This window comes from Eretmochelys imbricata, chromosome 8 (assembly GCF_965152235.1).
Source record: "Eretmochelys imbricata isolate rEreImb1 chromosome 8, rEreImb1.hap1, whole genome shotgun sequence".
Taxonomy (NCBI): domain Eukaryota; kingdom Metazoa; phylum Chordata; order Testudines; family Cheloniidae; genus Eretmochelys; species Eretmochelys imbricata.
Genome location: NC_135579.1, coordinates 19,962,548 through 19,985,722, shown reverse-complemented (window position 1 = coordinate 19,985,722; position 23,175 = coordinate 19,962,548). Strand labels below are relative to the sequence as shown.

Here is a 23,175-nt window from a genome sequence, read left to right as displayed (position 1 = left end):
GCTTCGGGGAGGGAATGTACTCTAATAAACAGAGATTTTTCTTACTTTAGTGATAATTGTTAATGCAAGTGGGTTATTATTTCGGGCTGCACACTGCACATGGTGCTCTAATGTTCTTTATGTTCCAGGAAAGCAAGGGGCAAAATGAAGAGTTACAAGTGGAGGTGAATAGGTAACATGGAGACAAGGGAACAGCTGGAGTGAGTGTGATAGGAGTGAAATGCAAGCAGAACTGAAAACTGGTTGTTACTCTGGGTACATCCAGCTTAGGTAGTGGTGATGTGCTTTCTTGGTTGCTCAGACTGTGTAGAATGTCCTGGGTGTTATTCAACTTCAGGATGTTTCTTTGATAATCTGAGGTGAAAAACTTGAAAAGTTAGAAGGTTTCGCTGCTTATCCATGTTCTTTGGGAGTACTCATCTACTACCAAACTTAGCTCCCTGTCTTTGCAGATAAACCTCCTTCCACAACAGGCTCTGTTTCCCTTCTACTCTATCTGACATGGTGTTGTTTTAGGGGAATTGGATGGTTGCCTGTTCACTGTCTCTGGCATATTGTTTGTGATGAGGTGGCTCCCAACAAACGTGAATCTTCTTCAGAAGGTGACTGGGTGGCCTTTCCCCCTGGGCTCCAGCCTTAGGCTTTCTTCTAGGTTGGCCAGGAGGAATTCTCTTCCGCTCCAGTGTGATGGGTTACAGTGCCTCCTTATTGAGGTGGCTGATGCCATCGCTTACGGTTTAGTGGCCTCTGATCCACTTTAAGCTAGTGCAAACTAGCTCCTGTGCAGCTCTGGAACTGTGCAACTCAAAGCACATATACAAGAAAATAAGAAATGTTGCTGATCTCCTTTTTGCCTGAGACCAGCCATTATTCTTCCCCTCCTTTCCCGCGGGCTGTGAGGGGAACAGAAGAAGAGTGGCATATGTGTCCCAGTTAGGGCTGCCAATTTTCTAATCACACAAAACCGGATATCCTAGTCCCGCCCGGTCCCTGAGGCCCCGCCCCCGCTCACTACATTTGCCCTCCCTCGGTGGCTCGCTGTCCCCCATCCTTAGAGGTTTGGGGTGCAGGAACGGGCTCCGGGTTTTGGGGGGAGCTCAGGGTTGGGGCTCGGGGTTGGTGTGCAGACTTACTCGGGCAGCTCCTGGTCGGCGGGGCTAAGGCAGGCTGGCTGCCTGGCCTTGCCCTGACACTGCGCTGTGCCTTGGAAGCAGCCAGCAGCAGGTCAGGTGCCTAGGCGGGTCGGGGGGGCAGGAGGCTCCGCGTGCTACTCTCGGTCGCAGGCATTGCCCCTCTAGCTCAGGGCAGGGGCAATGTGTGGAACCCTGTGGCCCCCCCCCCCCGCCCTCCCGGCCTAGGAGCCCGACCTGCTGGCTGCTTCCGGGGCGTAGCATGGTGCCAGGACAGGTAGGGACTAGCCTGCCTTAGCCCTGCAGCACCACCGACTGGACTTATATCGGCCCGGTCGGTAGTGCTGACTGCAGCCGCCAGGGTCCCTTTTCAGCTGCGTGTTCCGGTCGAAAACTGGACACCTGGTCACCCTAGTCACAGTCATTCTCACACCATGCACAGAGACAGAATGATTTAGCCAGTTGTGACAATTCTAAGCTTTGAAGATGAGTTGAATGGGTGTTTGTGACTCACTCACTAAAAAGTAAATAGCACCACTTTTCATATGCTCAGATATTTTAGCCTCATATAGTACTATCAGTTGGGCAACTTTCCATTTTTCTGCATATGGAAAAGTCTGAGTTCCATATGAACACTTCCAGCTAACACCTAGGTTCCTGTTACAAAAAAGCCAAGTCAGGAACACCCCCATAAAGGTTCTGAGACTAAAATACACAAAATAAATATATTTTGATTTGACTGGATTCTTAGATAGAAAGAATTGGGGGCTGCCTTACAGACAAAAGAAACATAAGTGCTTGTATCAAAAGTAAAAACCCAAACAAACACAGGAGTATACCTCATTTTCATGCCCATATTCTGCACATAAATTCTGTTGTACCAAAGTAATACTTAAATACCTCAGATGTATTTCTTGCTTTCAGTAAACATGAACAAATTAATCAGCTGAGCAGATTTAGCTGAAGGGTTTTTCTTTGTTTGTTATTGGAATATTCTGCCGTTTCTGTTCAGACAACATGTATGTAAATTGACAACCATTGAGATCAGTGGGACTACTCACATGAGTAAGTGCTATTTGAATGAGTAAGTGTTTGCTGATTTGGTTCCCTGAATCTGTATTCTCTGCAAATACAATGGAAATCTCAATTGACCCTTCACTACAGTGTCACGAATACAGTACAATTCCTGAATGGGTTTATGTTAAAGGCGAGGGTTGCTGAGACTGGATGGGAGCCCACACAGGGCACAAATTGTACAACATAACAGCAGCTTCAGTTTAGTTTGAATAATTTCATTAGACGGGATCTCTTTATCTTTAACAACCAAATGTCATATTTCTTTCTGGTGTCTTCTCCTGGTTATGGCCCCTATTTGTAGGGTAATTTTCTTGTCAGCAGTTAGGGTGGAATAAAATATATTTGAGGCTGGCTTATTTTTCTTTTTCCATTATTATAGCAAGCGAGAACTAACATAATGGAAGGGGCAGAGACGTCTGTTGACCTGAAGCCAAGGCAAAGTTTGTTAACTCTCGCAAAGTGCATTTCAAGTGCGGTATCCAAACCTCAGAATGCTCAAAACTGGACGAGGGAAACACTTCACCCTATTTGTTCTGTACAGTTTCATTCTACTTATCATAAAGCAGCACAGGCTGCTGACTGAGCACTGAATAGAACTGAGCTCCCTCCTGTTAACACTTGCAGGCATATTAAACATGTTGGACCAGATGCTCAGTAGGTGTAAATTGATGAAGCTCCTTTGAAGACACCAGCTGATAATTTTTAAAGTAACATTTGTATTTTAAGTTTCAGAGCAGCAGCAGTGTTAGTCTGTATCCGCAAAAAGGACAGGAGTACTTGTGGCACCTTAGTCTCTAACTTGCCACAAGTACTCCTTTTATTTGTGTTTTAATACAGTAATAACTTACTCAATTTCTCATATAAAAGAAAAGAACTTTAAATTCTCCTATTGCCCAGGGGGCGCATTTGTGGCCCAGCCAATTTGTAGCAAATGCAGGAATGTCTCTACACTCTGTACTAGTGTGAGGTGTCCATATAATAAGCATAGTTTGTGAGAGAAATGGGTATACTGGACCGTGAATGCTGGTGCTCTATTAGTTTTATTTCCTGACCCACTACGACACATACAGATATGGCAATGCATTTGAGTACCTCAGCCTTCTCAAAGAAAAAAACTATCAATTGATTTTTTTAAACCACCAGGGCGCCCCAGACAAAGGTACTTTAAAATATGCAAGAGTGGCCTTTGATTTCATTTCAAGTGAAAAATCCACTGGCTTGGGGTGGGGGAAGTCATCTCATGCATTTTAATGTAACAGCTCGATTGTTCCAAGGATATTTAAATCTTTAAATCAAGGCTTCTGTTGCTAGGGAGGATGTGCTAAATGTCAGAGCTGCATGCAAAATGGAAATGTAAAAAGTGATGGGAGCACAAATAAACAGGAAAAGAAACTTAGAAGAATATGACTTTGTGGTTCAGCCCAGTGAAGCAATACTGCTTAGGTAATTGCACTGTCCACACATGGCTTCAGCAGGTAAGTTGTGTGAGGTCGCAATTTCTCAACCTGCAAAAAGTGGTACATGAAGCAGTGGAGCAGTCAGATTAAACTAATTTGAAGCATTTAGACACTGCCCCAAATAAGGGCTAGTGCTAGGTGCATTGTTCCCAGGGGCATAGTCCAGCAAGGATCATACCTCAGAGGGTTCACTGAAACTAGGGGAATTTTTTAAAACTGGTTATAGCCTTAGTGTAAACCTGCTTTTAGCTAGTTAAGGATACCTGATCAGAGCACCTTAAACTGAGTCTAAAGAGTGGGGCAGATTCTGTCCTGTGCCAGAGATTCACTCCGTGCAGGACAGAAGGAGGCAGCATGAGGGAGCAGGTACTAGCGCCCAGCTCTGCGATTTGCCATTGGTGGTGGAGTGGATCTCTGCTGCTCCCTGACCAGGCTCTCTACCACTTGTATTGTGCTCCTGCTCCTGTAAGGCGGCAGAGGCACCAGGCTTGAATATGCTCATTTGTGTCAGTAGGGAGTTCCTCTCTGAGTAGGGTCTTCTCTGCTGGCAATTTGTGGACAGAATCCAGCCCCTTGGCATGTCTGAGTTGCACAAAGGATTCAAATCTCAGGAGAGAATCTGCTTTATTGTCTCTAACGATTTTAAAAACCAGTTAGAAAACTTCCCCAGCATTGAAAGGTCCATAGAGCTCCGGCATCCTCTCTCCCTGGGAACAAGAGAACTCTGCACTCTTCTGAGCAAGGCTTGTCATTAAATGTCTGCTCCCAGCAGTGTTGGCCAGCTCCAGAACTGTGATTGTCCCTTTGTGCAGAGTGTGCCAAGTTGCTGTGAGGAGGCTCCTTGTGTTATCTTCCTACCCTGCACACCTCCATGCGGCACAGGGTCAACCCAGTCCCCATGTCTTTTAATCCAGTGAATGCTTCTGTATGGCTTTCCCACTTAGCTATTTAGTTTAGTTTTGCTGAATATCACCAACAGATTTGCAGGTTATGGCCTGGTCTTCAGCATTACGGAGCTCCCAAAAATCCCATTAGGCCAGTGGGAGTTGCAGGTGCTCAGCATCTTAGAAAATCTGGACACCGCCTACTAATATCAAATCATACACACATTGGGCTGAAAGGGACCCGGAGAGGTCCCCTGCACTGAGGCAAGATCTTGTAAACCTAGACCATCCCTGACAGGTGTTTGTCCAACCTGTTCTTAAAAACCTGCCACAACAGGGATCCCACAACCTCCTTTGGAAGCCTATTCCAGTGCTTAAATACCCTTATAGTTAGAAAGTTTTTCCTAATATCCAACCTAAATCCCCTTTCTGCAAATTAAGATGATTACTTCTTGTCCTACCTTCAGTGGACAAGAAGAATAACTGATCACCATCCTCTTTATAACAGCCCTTTTGAAGACTGTTATCAGCATATTCTCCATTCCATTATCCAAGTCATTAATGAAAATATTGAATAGTACCAGTGTCAGGACGGACACCTGTGGAACTCCACTGGATACATCCTCCCAGTTTGACAGTGAGCCATTGATAAAATTTCTCTTTAAATATGATCTTTCACCCAGTTTTACACCCGCCTTATACTAATTTCATCTAGACCACATTTCCTTAGTGTGCTTATGAAAATGTTACGTGGGATTATGTTAAAAGCCTTACTAAAATCAAGATATATCACATTTACTGCTTCCCCCCATCCAGTAGGCCAATATCCCTGTCAAAGAAGGAAATTAGGTTGGTTTGGCATGATTTGTTCTTGACAAATCCATGTTCCTTTTTACTTATGACCCTATGTCCTCTAGGTGCTTACACGCTGATTGTTTAATAGCTTGTTCCAGTATCTTTCCAGATATCAAAGTTAGACTGACTGGTCTATAATTCCCCAGGTCCTCTATGTTTCCCTTTAAAAGGTTTAATGTTTGTTCTTCTCCAGTCTCTATGAAGTGGATCATGGTGTTTTATGGGGAGAACAAAATTAGCATCCAATAGGGTTATCTCAAAGCCCAAACACCATCTAGGTGCTGTTTAGCTGTGCACATCCGTCTATTTTAGGTACGTATATGGTCTCCTTCACTAGTGTCTGAGCACCTCCAATACCCCTGTGTACTGAGGAAGTACTATTATCCCATTTTACAGATGGGAAGCAGAAGCACAGAGAGGCTAAGTAACTTACCCAAGATCACACAGGCCATCTGTAGCAGAGTCCTAGGCTAGTGCCCTAAGCACTAGCCCATTCTTCCTCTGTAAGTGATAGCCTCCATCTTGGCTGACTGGGGATTGAACTAAGGACCACAAGAATTAAATGCACGAGCTGCTACAGTTTGATCTAAAAGGGCAAGACTCCCTTGATGGGGCTGTAACAGACTAAGATCCTCTGTGGATTGGGAACAGAGGGAGACCTGTAAAACACACTAACCAGCAGGTTATGTATTCATCAAACTCTTTCACCTGATCAAATTAATGTTGTTCTGTTACTATTCCTCAAGTGCTAACTGGGAGGAGCTCCTTTCCGAGTGGGTTTGAAATTGAAAATGGTGATTCTGTTTTATAGACCTGATACTGCAGCCCTTTTTCATGTTAGCAGATCCCAGGTAGCTTTGGGGCCCCAATGAATGAGGGTATATGAGTAGGAGTATGACCTCCATGTCTACAGTAATGAATGCTGCTGACAGCTTCACCATGCATAATCCAACACAATATAAACAGGTAAACCGGAGAGAAGATTAAATTCTTGAGAGCTTCCACTGAGAGACTGAGTTCTGTCAGTCAAAGGGTTGGGAGAGATACATTTTGTTGGTGACTCATCACATTCTCTCTTGCCCCCACTATTGCATTTAAAAGTGCCTTTGGTGAGCTGAGGCTTCTAAAGTCACGTCCCACGTGCAATAAAGGGAATGAAATGTCATGGATGAGACATTGCACAACATGATCAGATGTTATAAGATGTCACTAATGAAAGGTCAGCAATGGAAGGAAGTGTCCTTGTACAATAGTCCATTAATTGAATAACCTACTCATATTAGTGATTTAGAACGAAGTCACTTCCACTGTTGCTCAGCACCTTTTTCTGAAGGTCCATTTATAAAACCTGTATGCCATGTGTTAATTGGGAATTTGGATTAGAAAATAAAGTCATTACAGTTGGCATTCCTGAACAATCAGCATCTGAGACTGGAAAACAGAGTTAAATTTAGGAGAACTTCACTGTTTGATCATTAAGAACCGTAAATCTGACCTTGGCTGCACTTGTGTAGCTTGCATTGAAATCATCCTGTCCTCTGCAAATCCTGTCCTCTGTAAATCCTGTACCTTAGCAAATCAGCTTTGGCACTTGACACATGGCATAGGATATGTTACTGTGTGCTTCAGCCATATGGAAGGCCAAGACTGAAACCGTCTAACAGTGACTGATAAGCTTCTGCACATCAGTGGGATTTGCAGCATCTTGGTGCCATTGCTGAGTTGATAAGATGTCAGAAAGACAATAGTGGACTCATTTTTGTTGGAAGGAAAAAAAATCAGTTATTTCCCGTCTGATGTACCTGCAGTAAGCTATTTCTTTTGGGTAACAGGGGCGGAAAGTTCTAAGGCACTCAATGCAAAACCTTATAATTAAAGTGGAAATTAATTAGCATTCAACATTTCAAGCCTCTCCATAGAAAATGGAATTTTAGAAGTTCCATAAAAAACAGGGTCTTGTAAACTGAGCAACGTATTTTCAGTTCAGGGCTTTTGACTTGGCACAGAAATATGTCAAACAGACCGCAGCTGGCACCATGCACATCTAAAGAGATCTAAGGCTATTAGTGCCTAAACAGGCACTAGAAATTATATTACGTGATGGAGACTAGCTAATGTAATTGAGCCAGCTAGTTATTGTGTACATAATTTAATTATTTGACAGATTGCTTGGAGTCATGTTCCAAAACCCATGCTGTGCTCACAGTATTACAAGGCACAGGGCATGGGCAGTTATTGGTGGGAACACATATCTCAGTAGATGGGTGCTTCTTTCTTAAATTACAAAATAAAGAGAGGTATGGCAGCATTAAAGGAAAGCAGAGTGGTGGAGCCAGGAAAGAAGTCACAGAGGACTTGACTGAGATGGAAAATTGGTACAGAGATGGTTGATGCTCCTCCAAGTAGATATACTTGCCATTTTATGGGATAATGTCATGAACATGGTCTCCTCCTCTTTTGTTGGCCCCACCCCATACGACCTATGGAACCTGATTTCTGTGGAGCATTTGCTGAGGGGCTTCCACAGGATCTCAAGGGATATGGAAGAATAATGGAATAAGCATGGCACATTTTCCCATCCTCTTGCATAGCCCCGTGTCCTCTCTGCTCACAGAAACCAAAGAGAAGGTAAAGATAATCAAATCTTATGTTTCATGACATAAGTTGACTGCCATAGGGGTCAAGAAGGCTATTTTCCCCCCAGCACTGAAAATTGGTTAGAGTCATTATTGGGGATTTTCCCCTTATTTGAACGAGCTGGAACCAGATCAGCTGGACCAGAGGTCTGATTCTGTATACCGAACTGTATATTCCTAAACAGCACCCAAGCAAATAGGAAGAATCAATTGTGCCCCTTCTTATTGATCTTTTTAGTTGATCCTTTCTTCCTTTCCTTCACAGAGACTTCATATAAAGCAAGAGTAAAATGCAGCTTTTAAAAAATCCTGATAAATGCAGCCAGATTAGTTTTTGCTTACAGATCAGCTCCGATCATGTGACAAAGAACATGTTGCTGGCCGTGGAGTAGGTGGTTTCTATGTGGTTGGACTAGATGTTGTATTAAAATCTAATTATTGGCTTGGAGAAATTATGGGATGAAGGGAAAAAATTGCTCTCTTAAATTTTTCAGTGTTGACTGTAAATCGTTCTAATGAAATCATCCTGAGTTTATAGAGAGATGCCTTCATAGCCAAAAACTTCCTACTGACTAGTAGAAGCTCTGGGGATTGGTAACAATTGATTAAAATTTTTTTGTGTGTGTTTGTGCAGCAAACAAGGTTGTCAATTGACTTCATAGGTTTCCAGATGGAATGGCATTAATTTGTCCAAAACTCTCATATGGGAAGAGACTTGTTTTTTATTGGCATTATGCCCCTTCTGCTAAAATGATCTTGACAGAAATCCTGGAGATCTAAGTACTGAAAGTTCCCCTATATAGATTCTTTGTTCTTGCACAAAGGGAGACTCTAAAAAAAATTAGCTTTTCACTGCTGGGATTTCATGTGAAATGTCACATTAATTGCCCAGTGCTGAGTAATGTCATATACTCAGTGTCTTGAAGAGTTGAATACTCTGCTTCTGTGGTGGCCTCATTCCCTGGCAAACTGGATGTGAAGAGAGAGATTCAGAGCAGGGTACAGACTAGTAATACTAGGAACTATTCTGTAAGGGATTGCAAGAGGTGTGTGGCCTCCAAGCCCCACTGTTCCCAAATTATTCCCACCACAGCTGCCAGAACCAGGAAAAACTTGCAGAATTTTCCTTCCCACTTATCCACCTCCCAGCAACTCTTCCATGGAGGAATGTTGATCTTTCCTCAGAAACTGAATTCTGGTCTGCTGCATAGCAACATGAAGCTCTATGCACTATGCTGGTGTTAACTCATTTATCTGTGATGCTTCAAAGGATGATTAATTCTATAGGTGGCAACTTCTGTTAATGACCATTGCTCCTTCCTAATCCGACTAATTTCTGGGCTTTCGTAAACACAAGATTCTGAACATTTGGAAAGGTATAGGGAGTAGGATATCTGTTTGCAAGGTTTAGAAAAAAGCTCTCTTGGTAGGTCTATCAAATGGCAGAACAGGTGTTACTAAAGGCAATACCTTCCTCACACGAGTGGAGATGAGTGAATATGTTTTTCTGCACATTTTTGTTCAAATTTAACAGTGAATTTGCTTCAACCACATTTAAGCCATGTGATCATGTTTTACTAAAGGAGCATGGGATTTGCCACACAGACCAAACCAGTGTCCATTTAAACCAGAATCCTCTTTTGGTGTCCAGTGCCAGATGCTTCCGAGGAAGGTGGAAGAAACGCCATAATGGACAATTATATAACAACCTAAATATGGTTAATTACTGGTTTATGCCCTAAAACATGTTATTTTACCCCTTATATTTTCTTGATCCTAGTTTATGCCATTGTGGATATTATGCATATCAATGTCTAATCCTTTTGAAATCTTATTAAGCATACACCAGTGATACCTTGTGGTGTGAGTTCTATAAGTATTTACATGTTGGGTAAAAAGAATTTCCTTTAGTTCTTTAAAAAATGTATCCTTTTCATTTCACTGGACAACCCCTTATATTTTATTATGACAAAGGTTAAATATGAATGCTTAATTTCTCTGTACCATTAGTTATTTTGTATCTCTACTCATGCTGATTGAAAAAAATACTCGCAGAAAGTGCATTTGAAACTCAGATTAATGTGTAGTAAATGAAAGCAAAACTTAAATGTGGAAGCAGGAGCACTGACACTAGATACCTGACTATAAGAGTTGCATGCAGTGGTGTTGTAGCTGTGTTGGTTCCAGGATATTAGAGAGACAAGGTGGAAGAGGTAATATCTGTTACTGGACCAACTTCTGTTGGTGAGAGAGACAAGCTTTCGAGCTTACATAGAGCTCTTCAGCTCACAAGAGGCGCTATGTGTAAGCTCGAAAGCTTGTCTCTCACACCAACAGAAGTTGGTTCAGTAACAGATATTACCTCCCTCACTTTGTCTCAATGAGAGTTAAAGTCATCCATTTGGGAACACCATCAGTGTTACATGACTTATGTGAAAAATCTGTAACTGCAATACAGCTTGGATGTGAAATGGTAGTAGTGAACAGTCTGTGTCCAATCCGTAGAGTAAAAACAACATTCAACAAATATTTGTTGGATCAATTCAAACAGCTCATGCATTTGAGGGAAATCCATATGGTGAGAAAACTAAATTAGCTGAACAAATTCTTCATTGTGAATAGCTACCCAGCTCTACATGCTAGTAATCCTACCAACTTTCATGAAGTTACTCACTGGAGTAAGGCAAGCAGGATTTGGCCCGTACTTGGTATTTCCAGTGAGCGCAAATTTCCTAAGTCTATAAGACCCTGATCATGCAATGAACTCCATGCAGGTGAACAGCTGTGCTCAGCTGGAGCCCCATTGCCTTCAGTGGGGTTCTGCACCAGCCCAGGGGCCAATCCTCAAGAGACAATTGCAGAATCAGGGCCTATATAAGATGCCAGTATGACTCTCAAACTCCCTCCCCCTTTCAAAAGCAAAGGATAAGTAGCCTGATTTTCAGAGATGCTGAGCACACTCAACTCCCGTTGACCTCAGCTGTGGCTGCAGGAGCTTAGCGCCTCTGAAAATCAGGCCAAAAGATGGAAGAAGCCACTGAGGAAAAGGCAAGGAATAAAAATGTAAGAAATCTTGAAACGTAACTGGTTATTAACAGAATGCCCTGCTGTTTAAATCCAGTAGTATTCTGGGTTTTGCTTTTAAATAAGGCTTTTCACTGTGACTAAAGAGGGACAAAGGGAATTTTTGGTGAAAAATCATAGGCAGCCAGCCGTGGAGACCAGACACAGTACAAAGGATGCTCAGACTCATGGTATGAGAGCCAGGTTACCAGAAACACCACCACAATTAGATGTCATCAGTACAGTAAACCCAATGAAAATCTAAAACGGCTTGTTTGTCTTTGGAGGGTTGGGATACTTTAGCTTTTACACAGGATCTTGGGGAAATGAAGCATTTATTTTGTATTTGGGAAGGGAGGAGGGAGAAAGTGAATGTAGACATTGATCCAAAGCTTATTGAAGTTGCTGGGAATCCTTTCATTGATTTCAGTAGCTTTGTATCAGGCCCTTAGTTTTCAGGGGAATTCTGTGTGTTTGTGTGTGTCTGTGTGCGTGCACACGTGTGCATTTGTTTTCTCCTACTTCTATTCCAGTAGAGTGATCTCCTGCCAAGGACCCCTTTTCCAACAGATTTTTGGCGATACACATGTGGGGTGTGTGACATGCCCTGGGGTACAACCTGGTCCGTGGAATTACTGTCCCCTCTTAATTCTCTGACTCCGGGTACCTCTCACATTGCTCTACTAGTGACAAGGAGCCTCTTCAGGCTTTGTTCTCACACAGCCATTAGCATGTGAAGGCATACCCAAAGTTACACGAATACTCTCCCAAGCCACTCATGAACTGAATACAGGGAGACCCCCGGAAATTCCCCCAGCCTTGCATCCCAAAAATGTACATCTTACACTGCTCAAGACCTTCTTGATCAATGCAAGCTCATTAATTAATTCGCCACTCCGTCAAAGGGTAGCGGACATGTGCCAGCCTCTGTAATCTGAACAGACCCCGCAAGCACTTTAGACAAACTCACTGGTTGAGATTAAATATCAAAATGAGTTTATTAACTAGCGAAAGATATAGATTTAAATGATTGTAAGTGGGATGCATAAAGGTTAGAGTTGGTTACGTAAGAAATAAAAAGTAAACACACATTCTAAATCCTAAACTTTATCAGGCTAAACAAGATTTGAATCAAACAGTTTTTCTCACCCTACTGGACATTGCAGACAGTTTTCAGTTCACAGTTCGTACTAATTAGAAAGCCTTCTAGTTAGGATCATCACTCCCGCCCCACCCCCTGCAATTCGAGACTTTTCTTTGTCTTCTAAATGATCTTGCTTCCAGGTGTCGAGGAGTGGGAGGAGAGAGAGGCCCCATGGTGATGTCACTGTCCCTCATTTATACTTTTCTCCAGGTGCTGGAAAAATCCATGCTGTGTCATGGGATTAGGCAGCCCCCATGGTGTACGTGACTTGCTGACCATCCTTCATTATGAATAGCAAATTTTTGTTTGCATCTTTGTACTACATGAGGTTTGGCATGTAAGGCCTTTGTGTTTACAGTTTTTTTTGTCCTTTCTGAGGGGCTAGTCTGTGGTTGTTTCCCAGCCTCACAGCGTTTAAATAACAAACATGTAGCAAAATCTCACAACTTCATCTGCACTGATGATACATTTCAACAGGACAGTAATGGTCACTAGATTATGACTTTCCCAATGAGACCTCACAGGGCGTACTTTGCACAAGATTTATCATAATTTTGTAAAAGCGGTGACCATAATAGTGTAGCTTGTTACACCGCTGGTCAAAACCTTCTCCCATTAGCCCAATCCTGCTGCCACACATGACAGATTCATGCCTGCGGTGCTCGTAGGTTTTTCAGCTCAGTACATTTTATTTCCCCTAAGTGCATGTTTATATTGCTTTGCGACTACTGAGGTTCATGGTATTCATTTTTTTTTTAAAATGTGGAGGTTTATTAGTTATTGCAGCAATGTGATTCTTTGGTATTTGAATGTTAATGAAACTGTATTTTCTGGAATAACTAGGGAGCTGGATCTTAGCTCAGGCTTGGCAAAATATCTGTGGGGGGATTTTTCTTCTCTTTTTCCTCTAGGTTTTAACACCTTATGTGACATTCATCCCAGATCAATTTTACATTATGTGTCATCATGTGTAATATTGTGTCATGCTGTAATTTTGCAAGTGCATGAAACTGCAGCAGAGAGGAAAGTGGGCTCATTTACGCAAGGGAGGGAGAGAAAGGCTAGTACAACTGCCTGGTTCTAGGAGGTTATGAATTGGGTGTTAGCATTTTGCTACTACAGTAGAACGTGTCTAAGGAGAGTCTATTGTCATGAGCGGCTCAGTTGGCACAGAGGAGAGGGACTGGTAATGTCAGATTATTAATGATTGCTCATATAGCATGTACATTAACATGGGATTTTGCAGCGTAAGGGACATTCCTATGGCCCCAAAGAGCTCAGATACTGAGATTGGTCTTTCACCCTTAAGAAAAACAAGTAACTTCACCACCATAGCTGGCTCAGTGGGAAAAGATTAGAGAGGGACTTTGCCTCTGCCATCCTCATGGCCAGTTTCCAGTGTTAGTCTCTAGACTTGGGAGATGATGATCTCACAGTTTTGGGACTATCCCCCCATTCCCATTCTCTTCTCAAGTGGCAAATTAGCCCAAATACTAGGACTGGGCTTGAGAGAGCCTGGTTGGTCTGCCCTGTAAAAGAAGGGTATTGTGCTGTAGACGTGGGAGGCAGAGACTGAATGAGCTTTGATGTAGTGAAAGTCCAGTGAATCATATTATATCCCTGATGGGGGAAGGTTGTGGGACTTGAAAAATAGGTCAGAGGATGAGTAACCTCTTGCTATGTAGAAACAGCAGGTTGTATTTTGACAAGTATGGTTTATTCAGTGTATTGATGCACATTTTCAGTGTAACTTTGTGTCCTTCTTTGCTCTTACACTTAACCTGATTCCCCATCAGTCCCCTCCAATCAACCTAGAGTAACAGGCCTGGCAAGAGTCCTGTGCTATACACTGTAAATAGGGCAGAGCAACAGCACCGTATAGTTCAACACTTCATTCTCAGGACTTCTAACCAGCATCAAGGGCTGCCCTCCGAACACTCGTATTAGCATAGCAACGTATAAGTCTTGCCTTAGTGCTATCTCACCAACGTCCAAGGGAGCTCAGTCACCATCATTATCAAACTACCCACCCTCAATACACTGGCAATTGTGATCGTCAGAAGTGTACGATCTAATAATTTTCTGTATGAAATGAGATGGGGCTGGTGGTAGTGTCTTGTCTGAGGAGCTGTTTTTCTGCCGTGGCTTGCAAGAGCTGGGATTTGGTGATTTTTCAGGACATGCTGTAAGAGTGATGTTTTCCCAAGCCTCTTGCTGGAGTGGTGAAGTTAGTGGAACGTGGTGAAATGGAGGGCTTTAGTGGATGAGTGTTTTTCTCAGGATACACATCTCCTGAGTATTTATTTGGATGTGTTTTTATTTCAAAGTAGTACTTTTACATTGGACCTGCAGAATCTGACAGGCAATTGAAAAAGCCAGTTAAACAGATTAGACCGTAAACTCCGGGCAGAGACCATGCCTGCCTCTGTGTTTGCACAGCACCTAACACAATGGGGCCCTGATCCTGATTGGCTATTATGATGTCAACCTTTTCTGTGCTATGTCTTCCTTTTCCACCCACTTTCTTCTACCTGGGATGTAGCCCAGACCCCCTCCTGTTTAGCAATATGAAAAGGGCAGGGTCGCTGTTTCCTCCAGGCTGAGAACCTCTGGGCTACCAGAATATAAATATCAAATAAGAACCCATTGAAATTCTCCAATTCATCATAGAGTAAAAAAGAGCCAACATCTTCATAGCTATGGGTAGTATTTTTCATGTGAATATGCTGCGTTTCTACCAACCACCCCCAGTGCAGTACTGAATTTCCTACGAGTGATATTTGATTAGGGCTGGCAATAAGTATCTGAATCTCGCCCCGCCGACACCTTGTGCTTACCTGACCCTCTTTTCAGCACATCGGACCTCAAGGGGAAGGTTAGTTTGAAAGGTTCATTCTGGAGGGGGCTATGGTTTAACTAGATTATGATACCAGAGAAGGTTGCAGAATTCACTGCAATCCTTGTGTTTGAGTCACCAAACAGTCACTCTAGCCTCCATCTCACCCGGCCTCATTATCTCTCTACATTTCATTCTAAAACTCTCTAACAAAGGGCTAATTAATCACTGCAGAGGAGAGTATTCTTTCCCTCCCCTCTCTCCCCTTTGATTTGGAATGGACCTTCTGGAGTTAGATTCAGCGGGAGACATGTGACATTAGCTGTACTCTTTCCATTTAACATTCTTACAACATCTACTGACAATGTAGCTTTGTATGTCTTGTCATTGTAGGTGGCATTGCCAGGTTTACTGTAGCAGCATTTAGTATTAGTAATGGTCCAGATGCTGTGTGCTTGAGAATATACCTCACCATGTGACACATCTTTCTGGAGTATTTACTAGGCCATAAGATCTGTTCCTGATTTGCAAGCAATTCCAACAGCCTGTCTGAGCCCAGGTATGGATTCCTATCATATTGACCCTTAGAGCTACAAGAGAATTAAAGCAAAATAAGTGTGATCCAATAGTCAGCTATTTTTTTTAATTGAACCGGATGGTGCTACAATAGATTCTGAATTGCACAAGTCTGTGCTTTATTGCATAGTCTAGCTACCTTTCCTGACAATTCTGTCTACTTTGCCATGGCAAATAGTTCTGTATTTTCTCTTTCCTTAACATCACTAGGGCTGCTGTGACTAGGTTAAGGGAGCAGCTTCTAGGAATAGATACTATGGCTGTGCATAATTAATGGGGGCCCTAAAATCCAAATTATAATAAGGTATAAAACTTCATCATTGAAATAGATAGATCTGAATATGTCTCTGGGTCTCCCTTTGCCATAGTAGTAAGCAGGAGGGCAGAACAAAGTGAATTACTGCCGTAACCCTTTGTTTCAGCAATTTTGTTACCATAGGGTCCCACACTTGTGTCACAAAATCTGTTCCTCCAGCAGGAGCCTTACAGTCCCTCACCAGTGCAGGCAGCCACCCTGCAACCTTGGAAAAGCATTAGGCTCTAATCCAGAAGCTGCTCCTGCCCTTTCCAGCCAGCCATGCAGGAGCGGGGAGAGGCCGTAAATGCTCTGCCTCCCAGGGGTTTTAACCGTTAACTTCATTGCACTCCTCACCCCTGTCATCCCACAGAGCAAGAATGTGAACTCTCTGCTCCATAGTAGTGCAGGGGGCTACATATGAGCCCCAGGGCTGATTCTTTTGTAATGCCAATCCAGTCACTATGAGGCAACAGCCTTGACAGAACTGGGTAGTCATAATATCAGCACCACCAAGGCAGATTGCAGTGCTGCAGCCTTGTTTTGCTTTCTGCTGCCCACCCGCTGATAACCTGCTAGGATAAGCAAACCTTTGGGGGATTAGTGCTATTGCTGAGCTGGATGTTCACAGTGAAACCTGAAACCACGAGACGTTTCATTAGGGGTTTCATTACAAACTTGAAACTCACATCAGATTCGTCAGAAGATCAGGGATTGGGCATTTCAGGGCCCAATCCAGGTCTCAGAGATTTGCCTGATTTAAGACAGCAGGATCAGGTCCTCTGAATGAATGAAGCTGGTAACTCCATTTCAAGAGAACCTGAGTAGTTTGGAGAAAATGGAACTGCACCAGTCAAGCAGGATGGCTCAGGTGGGGTAGCACACTCAGGCATGGGGGAACAGAACACTGAGTTGGGTCCAAAGAGGAGCATTGTGTGTGCTATCCTCAGTGACCTAGCCAGGAGCCAGCAGCCACAAAAGGGGAAGAGAAGCACTGGCCTGATCATCACCACCAGACCCTCAATCTGCCTGAGCACACTCCCTGTGATCATCAGTGTACCTGACATGTAAGCTGGTCCTTTGTCTGGCTCTTAAAGCAAAGGGCTGGGTCACCATTCTGCAGCTATGTATGGTAGGGGAAGACACCTCTTTCCCTCTCACATTGAAATCTAGCCCAAATTTAACCATGTAACATCAGGCTGAATGTAACTTAGAAGGCATAGAAGTAAAGTGTGTCACAGAGACTTTATTCTTGTTACCCACTCACCTGCCCTTGGTAAATGGAAAAAATAGGATCTTACCAGGGCCAGGAGGCAACCTTGGCTACAGCTGTCAGGCTTCAGAGTAACAGCCGTGTTAGTCTGTCTTTGCAAAAAGAAAAGGAATACTTGTGGCACCTTAGAGACTAACCAATTTATTTGAGCATGAGCTTTCGTGAGCTACAGCTCACTTCATCGGATGCATACTGTGGAAACTGCAGTAGACATTATATACACACAGAGACAGCTGGTTAGACAATGAATATTCCCCCAGTTTGTGACCTCTGATTGACACCAGCGGGCCTGTATGCAGATACTTTCTATTGAACGCCAAGATCAGAGTGTGAGAACACAAAGCCTTTTAGAGCACTAAATCTCCTAGCAAATATCTAGAAACGTGTAAGGGATTAAACGTAGAAAATGCAACATCAAAGGTCTTGGGTCGGGGGGAAAGCATGACAAAATTCCGGGATATTGGATGTAGCACTCATTCAATTACTACGCTTAGTTAAGTACAGCACAGGGGAGTGAAGATTGCAGTCCATTAGAACGGTTGTTAATATATGTCATTTAATTGTGAGATTGTTCATATGCCATTTTAACATATGTAGAGTAATATTATCCTTCTTTTGTAGGTCACTATTCTCATAAGTCTGGCTCTTGCGTTCCTTGCCTGCATAGTCTTTCTTGTGGTATACAAAGCCTTTACTTATGATCACAGTTGCCCAGATGGATTTGTTTATAAGGTAAGAGATTCCAGTCAGATAGATTCTATTGTCTTTGACAATTCAATTGACTTCATGGTCAGAGTCTAAGAGAGCATTTACAAGAATGTGTTGAAAAGTCGTCAGTGTTTTGGAAAATGTGAACTTCCATCTGCTTCCATCAGACGCTGTTTTATATTGTAATGGTCAGGATTAGATCTCTGTGAATGCCACAAACAAATGTCCCTAAATAATCCCTCATATTCTGGAATGAATGCAATGCAGCTGAATTTTGGGTTTGCTTCCCACAGACATTCAAGTGATTAAGCTTTTCTGGCATAAATGTTCCCGCAAGGCAAATTTCAATGGTGCATGCACGAGCGTCCACTGATACTGATTTTGAAATTTGCACGTGCAAGTATTTGAGAGGCATGCTTTTGCACCTCATCCAGTTGGGCAACAGAAAGAAAACCATGTGACTTGTTTGACCAGTCACAGCTAACCAACAGGGTTTGAATATCAGATAGTCATTGAGAACTGTTTGCTCAGTCCACAGAGTTAAAAAAGTTTGCAAAACAAGTCACTGTCTAATTATTTACAGCAAATAAATTCATAGAGGTCCTAATTCCTTGGACAAGGGATATTCTATGAACAGGAAAAGGGGCTCAGTTAGTTGATATATTATTTGTTGTAAATTATTCTCTTAGGGTACATAAAATCAGAGAGGAGATGAGTCATGACTTTTGAATTCACAATCAGATCTGAATGTGAATTTCCTCACAGTTCATGCACACTGGATTTAGCGTTCTGTTCTGGTCTTTCCCCTCTTTAATCATGCTAGAATTGGCTGGGGGACTGGATGGCTCAGGGGCATGCTAATTATAAATGGGGCCCTTCATCTCCCGGTCACCACTATCAATCTGAGCAGGTTGGACCAAAGGTTGTTACCATTTGTTGGCTCTTCTGTGGCCTATACGAAGCAAATTGGTTTTCTCAGTACAGTTGTTCGTGGACAAGCATCCACATTACAGCAGTAGAGATTAGTTGGCAGCCTCAGCACAGAGGAGAAGCACAGAAAGGGGACTGAACTGGCCACCCATCTCTAGGACTGGTCTTCCTGCAGGTCAGAGATAAGGCACAATAGCAGGGTAGCACATAAGAAACTTACATTGCTTCTGCCTGGCCTGTATCTGTTCTACGGATTAATAGAGAACATAGTTCTGCAGGGCTGTCAATCCAACACTTTGTGAGCTAACCAACATCCTCTTCCAGTACCGCTGCCAGATGCCTGATCTTAGTGCGTTCCAGTGCCGTGCCAGAGCAGCAGGATCCCCATTCTGTAATTTTGGTTCTGTTTCACAGAATGAAACCAGTCTTAATCAGGGCTGCCAATTCCAGCAGGTTCTGACATCCGTTGACACTGTCTCAGTGCCCCATGCTATCCAGTGTTTCTGGACATTCCCCAAGCTATTTGTCAATGGAGGAGCACATATGTTTCCATTGGCGCACGCAGCCCAATTGCTATGAACCGGTGAGATGAGTCGGTCATCCACGTGAGAACAAACTGGGAGTTTAAAATAAATGTTAAGTAATGTGACTGTTACTTACTTGTCCTGCTTTTTCCCTCTCTCCAGCATAAGAGATGTATCCCAGCCTCCCTGGATGCCTATTACTCAGCACAGGATTCCAACTCCCGGGGCAGATTCTATACTGTCATAAGCCACTACAGCATGGCTAAGCAAACCAGCTCACGGTCTGTATCGCCCTGGCTTTCTTCAGGATCGGTAAACCATGAAGCCAAGGCTGCCAAGACAGAAGGCCATTAAAGCTACTCAGTGGTGACGGGAGGGGTTGGGAGTGGGGAAACAATACCGTGTCTATGAAGTGTCGCTCTGCCTCAGAGAGGGCGCTGTGCTAACAGCACGACAAGAAGAAATGAAACTCAAGTGCAGGAGTCATCTTAATTGATATTTCTTTTTGTGCATTGTTCTCGTTGATTTGTAACCGGGCCAAGCTCTTGTACAAAGGCATGTTTGATGTTGACTGTAACTTACAATGTAAAAATATTTTTAAAATCATTGCTTAAATATTTGTTAGAAAAATAAATGAAAAAACAAAAAAAGCAAATTCAAAAAACAACCAGAGAGGATGGAATCAAGCAAAGAGAATCTCCCAGAAGCTGAACCTTTGGTAGAAAGTTGTGACCCTAGAGCAGTATGTAATGGAAGACATGCAGGGGTAGGGGGAAGTCTTTTACAAATCACATCACTGGGAAGTTAAACTTGCCAAAGCAGGGTCCTTCTACTGGCAAATTGAGCTGTACAAAATATTATATCGGCTTTAGTTTGTGGCTAGAGAGGTACACACACATGTGTGTGCAGTCTGAGGCCTGAATTAAAAACAGAAAGGTCTAGGGATTTGGAATACACGGTCATGATGTTGGAGATCTTCAGTGGGTTTGTCAGGATTAAGTGTTTTGGACATAGAGCAGGAGAAGGAAGCTGTTGTGTTTAAATCTCTTCAGCACAGGACCATGGGTCAGGCTGTATTCCCAGTTCTGCCACAGATTACCCTGTGTGATCTTGGGCAAGTCACCTGGGGCCTGATCCTTTGACATGCTGAGCACTTGTTTGGAGGGCGAAGAAACAAATAACTTCATTGTAAATCTAGGATGCTTAGCACCTCCCAGCAGAGGGTTAGCACCTTAAAGCATCAAGCCCCCTCTGTGCCTCATTTTCCCCTTGTCCTTATTTCATGGACACTACTTATGTGGGGATTGTGAGGGTTTGTCTGTTGGTATGTAAAATATTTGGAGAGTTAATGATAGAAAGTACTATCAAAGTTCAAAGTGTTAGTTGACTTATAAACCCGTGAACGTAAAAGCAAACCCCAAGTCAAGTCCAGTCCTGTACAGTGTTCAAACACAGCCCAGTATCTAGCATGTAAATTGATCTGAGCAAGCATGTCTGTTTTGTAAGACTTGAGCAAAAGGAATTCTCTTTTTCAGAGCTGCCACCCAAAGCATAGCAGTGTGACAGAATACTTGGGATCGCATTCAGCTTGAGTTCAAAAGAGTAAGCACCAGGAGTAGGACAAGACACACGTTTGTGTTTAGAGTTTAAGCTTTGCATTTCACCAAGCCTGCTGATCAGATTTGTGGGTATTGTGGGCTAGAAACTGGGAGCCAAACCCGCTGGGCAGAGTTTTGTCCTTCATTATGCACACACAGCTCCTAGGGGTTTGAATGGGACTAACCTGGTGTAAATGGGGGCAGGACTGAGCTGACAGGAGTCATGATAAGCAATTGTATAGTATAGCTAAAACTGTAGTGCCCAACCCCATAGTCTGACCCCCCCGCCCCTCCATATTTCACCTGTAAATTCATTTCTCACTTGAAATGTACAAACCCACCACAGAAAAATCAAAACTCCAACAAACAATTGAACAATTTATAATTTTGTGGTGTGTGTTTTGTCAGTAGGTATCAGAGACTGAAGTATTTTTTGGTGTAATTCTTGAACTTTTCTGACAGGAAAAATAAAGTTAGATGTGTCTGAGAGTCTCAACTGCCCAGAAGGGTTTCTTTTGTCTGTGTCCTGCTGTCATGGTGTGAAGAGGGAGCAGTGGGAATGTTTGTGTGCATGGAACTGCTGGGTGTGGTTGTAGCAGAAATGTCTACTCTGCATTGGTGGAAATGGACATGTCTGGAGGCTTCAGAGGTCATTTGCATTTATTGCTGCTATGGGGGAACCTCACACAGTTTTATTTATTTGTTTGCTTGTTTTTCAGTTGAAAAAAACCCTTCAAAACAAGAGGAGCTTGAATCCTGCTGTCTTTAGAGTGGGTGCAGGTACTGGATCATCTGATTCTCAGTTACATAAGGCCCCCTTTTCACTGCTCTGGCAAAATAAAAGAACAGAAATATCACCTAGGACTGCTGCAGCCTGCGCATGGAGCTGGCATACGGGTTCAATGCCATCCCTGATCCTAGTGTAGGGGGCAAGTCAGGGAGTAAAGGCCGGAGGTGGGGAATAGAAAGGGGGAAGCAAGGAGGGCGTGTGGCCAGAGTGCTATGGCTATTCTCTGCTGAGCCCTGGGAAGCATAGTGTACCTCAGAGCAGCCATGTGGCTACTCTAATTTACACCAGGGCTGGGTATGCTGCGAACTGCCTCAAGTTCAGGAAAGGACAGCACAAAAGCATAAACAACCTCCATCCCACTCACCCTGGTCCCTCTAATTTCTGCCCCAAATTCGGAAAGGAGGGAACTGAGGATAGGGTACAATTTCTACAGGTTTGAAAGATATTACTGGTTTGACTGGTAATACCCCATTTTAAGTATGGAGAACATTTCTCAGATTGGTAGAATCTTTCAAGCTAAATTTGTCAGTAGTGTACTTTGGCTACCCTTCCATGGACAACAGTGAGAGTGTTATCTATGTATGTACTGCTGTATTGGGCTCAATAATAATTAGGAATGTACAAGAGAATGGTACATGAAACCATACATATACACATTACAAAAACTAGAGATGGACTGTACCAAGACCCTGAATCTGGCCACCCCTGAACTTTGGATCTATAGCCAAACTTTGTGGCTTGGTTTCTAGCAAAAACATTTCCTTAAATTCATCCAGCAGCAGCTCTTTGAAATGGAATGACACTGTCTTTAAAGTTGCTGGTTTCTGCAGGCTCATGAAATGCTTTATAATGTTCCAATAAAACCTCTGGATGACTTCCCTTTTTGAAAAGCTCAGGGTTGTGGAATTGAGCCACTGTAGAAGAGGAATCACTGGTATTATAGTCACCACAGAGAACCTGTGAAAAGCATTATAAAGGATATAGTGCTCTCTTCCAAACTGAGTCAATTGTAATTTGACTGGTATTTCTATTGCATCTCTCATGGTAATTCCTTAGTCCTGTGTTTACTTTGATCAAAATCCCAGGAATCAAAAGATTTGTATTTTTGGGTGGAAGGTATAATTGGATAACTGAGTCAGTGGCGATAAAAAGTTTTTATTTAATAAAGGAAGAACCAAAATTCTATATGGAACAGAACAAAAAAGGGCTCAAGGGAGACACAGGGGACAGTAAAAGATAACGACAGCTAAAAGTTTAATCATTCTGCACATTGCTATTGCCATGGTCTATGTTCAAGCTGCAATATAAATTCCAAGTTCAGCCACTTATTTTAGTCACCGGAATGGGAAGAGACTTGATTGCTATTGTAGGATCTATCCTCTCTTGTTTTAAACAACAT

At 42.9% G+C, this 23,175-nt stretch overlaps 1 protein-coding gene across 11 annotated transcripts in view; it reads left to right on the top strand.

Annotated features, from left to right (window-relative positions):
* LOC144268613 (neuronal vesicle trafficking-associated protein 2-like) overlaps positions 1–21,475 on the top strand; it is a 66,051-nt gene extending 44,576 nt beyond the window's left edge. For all 11 annotated transcript variants that reach the window (XM_077823644.1, XM_077823641.1, XM_077823646.1 and 8 more), the window contains 2 exons: positions 17,848–17,958; positions 19,551–21,475. In XM_077823644.1, the coding sequence (XP_077679770.1) occupies positions 17,848–17,958; positions 19,551–19,742 (303 nt within the window). In that variant the 3' untranslated portion in view covers positions 19,743–21,475. The remainder of the gene's footprint in view (positions 1–17,847; positions 17,959–19,550) is intronic.
* The last annotated feature ends 1,700 nt before the right edge of the window (positions 21,476–23,175 follow it).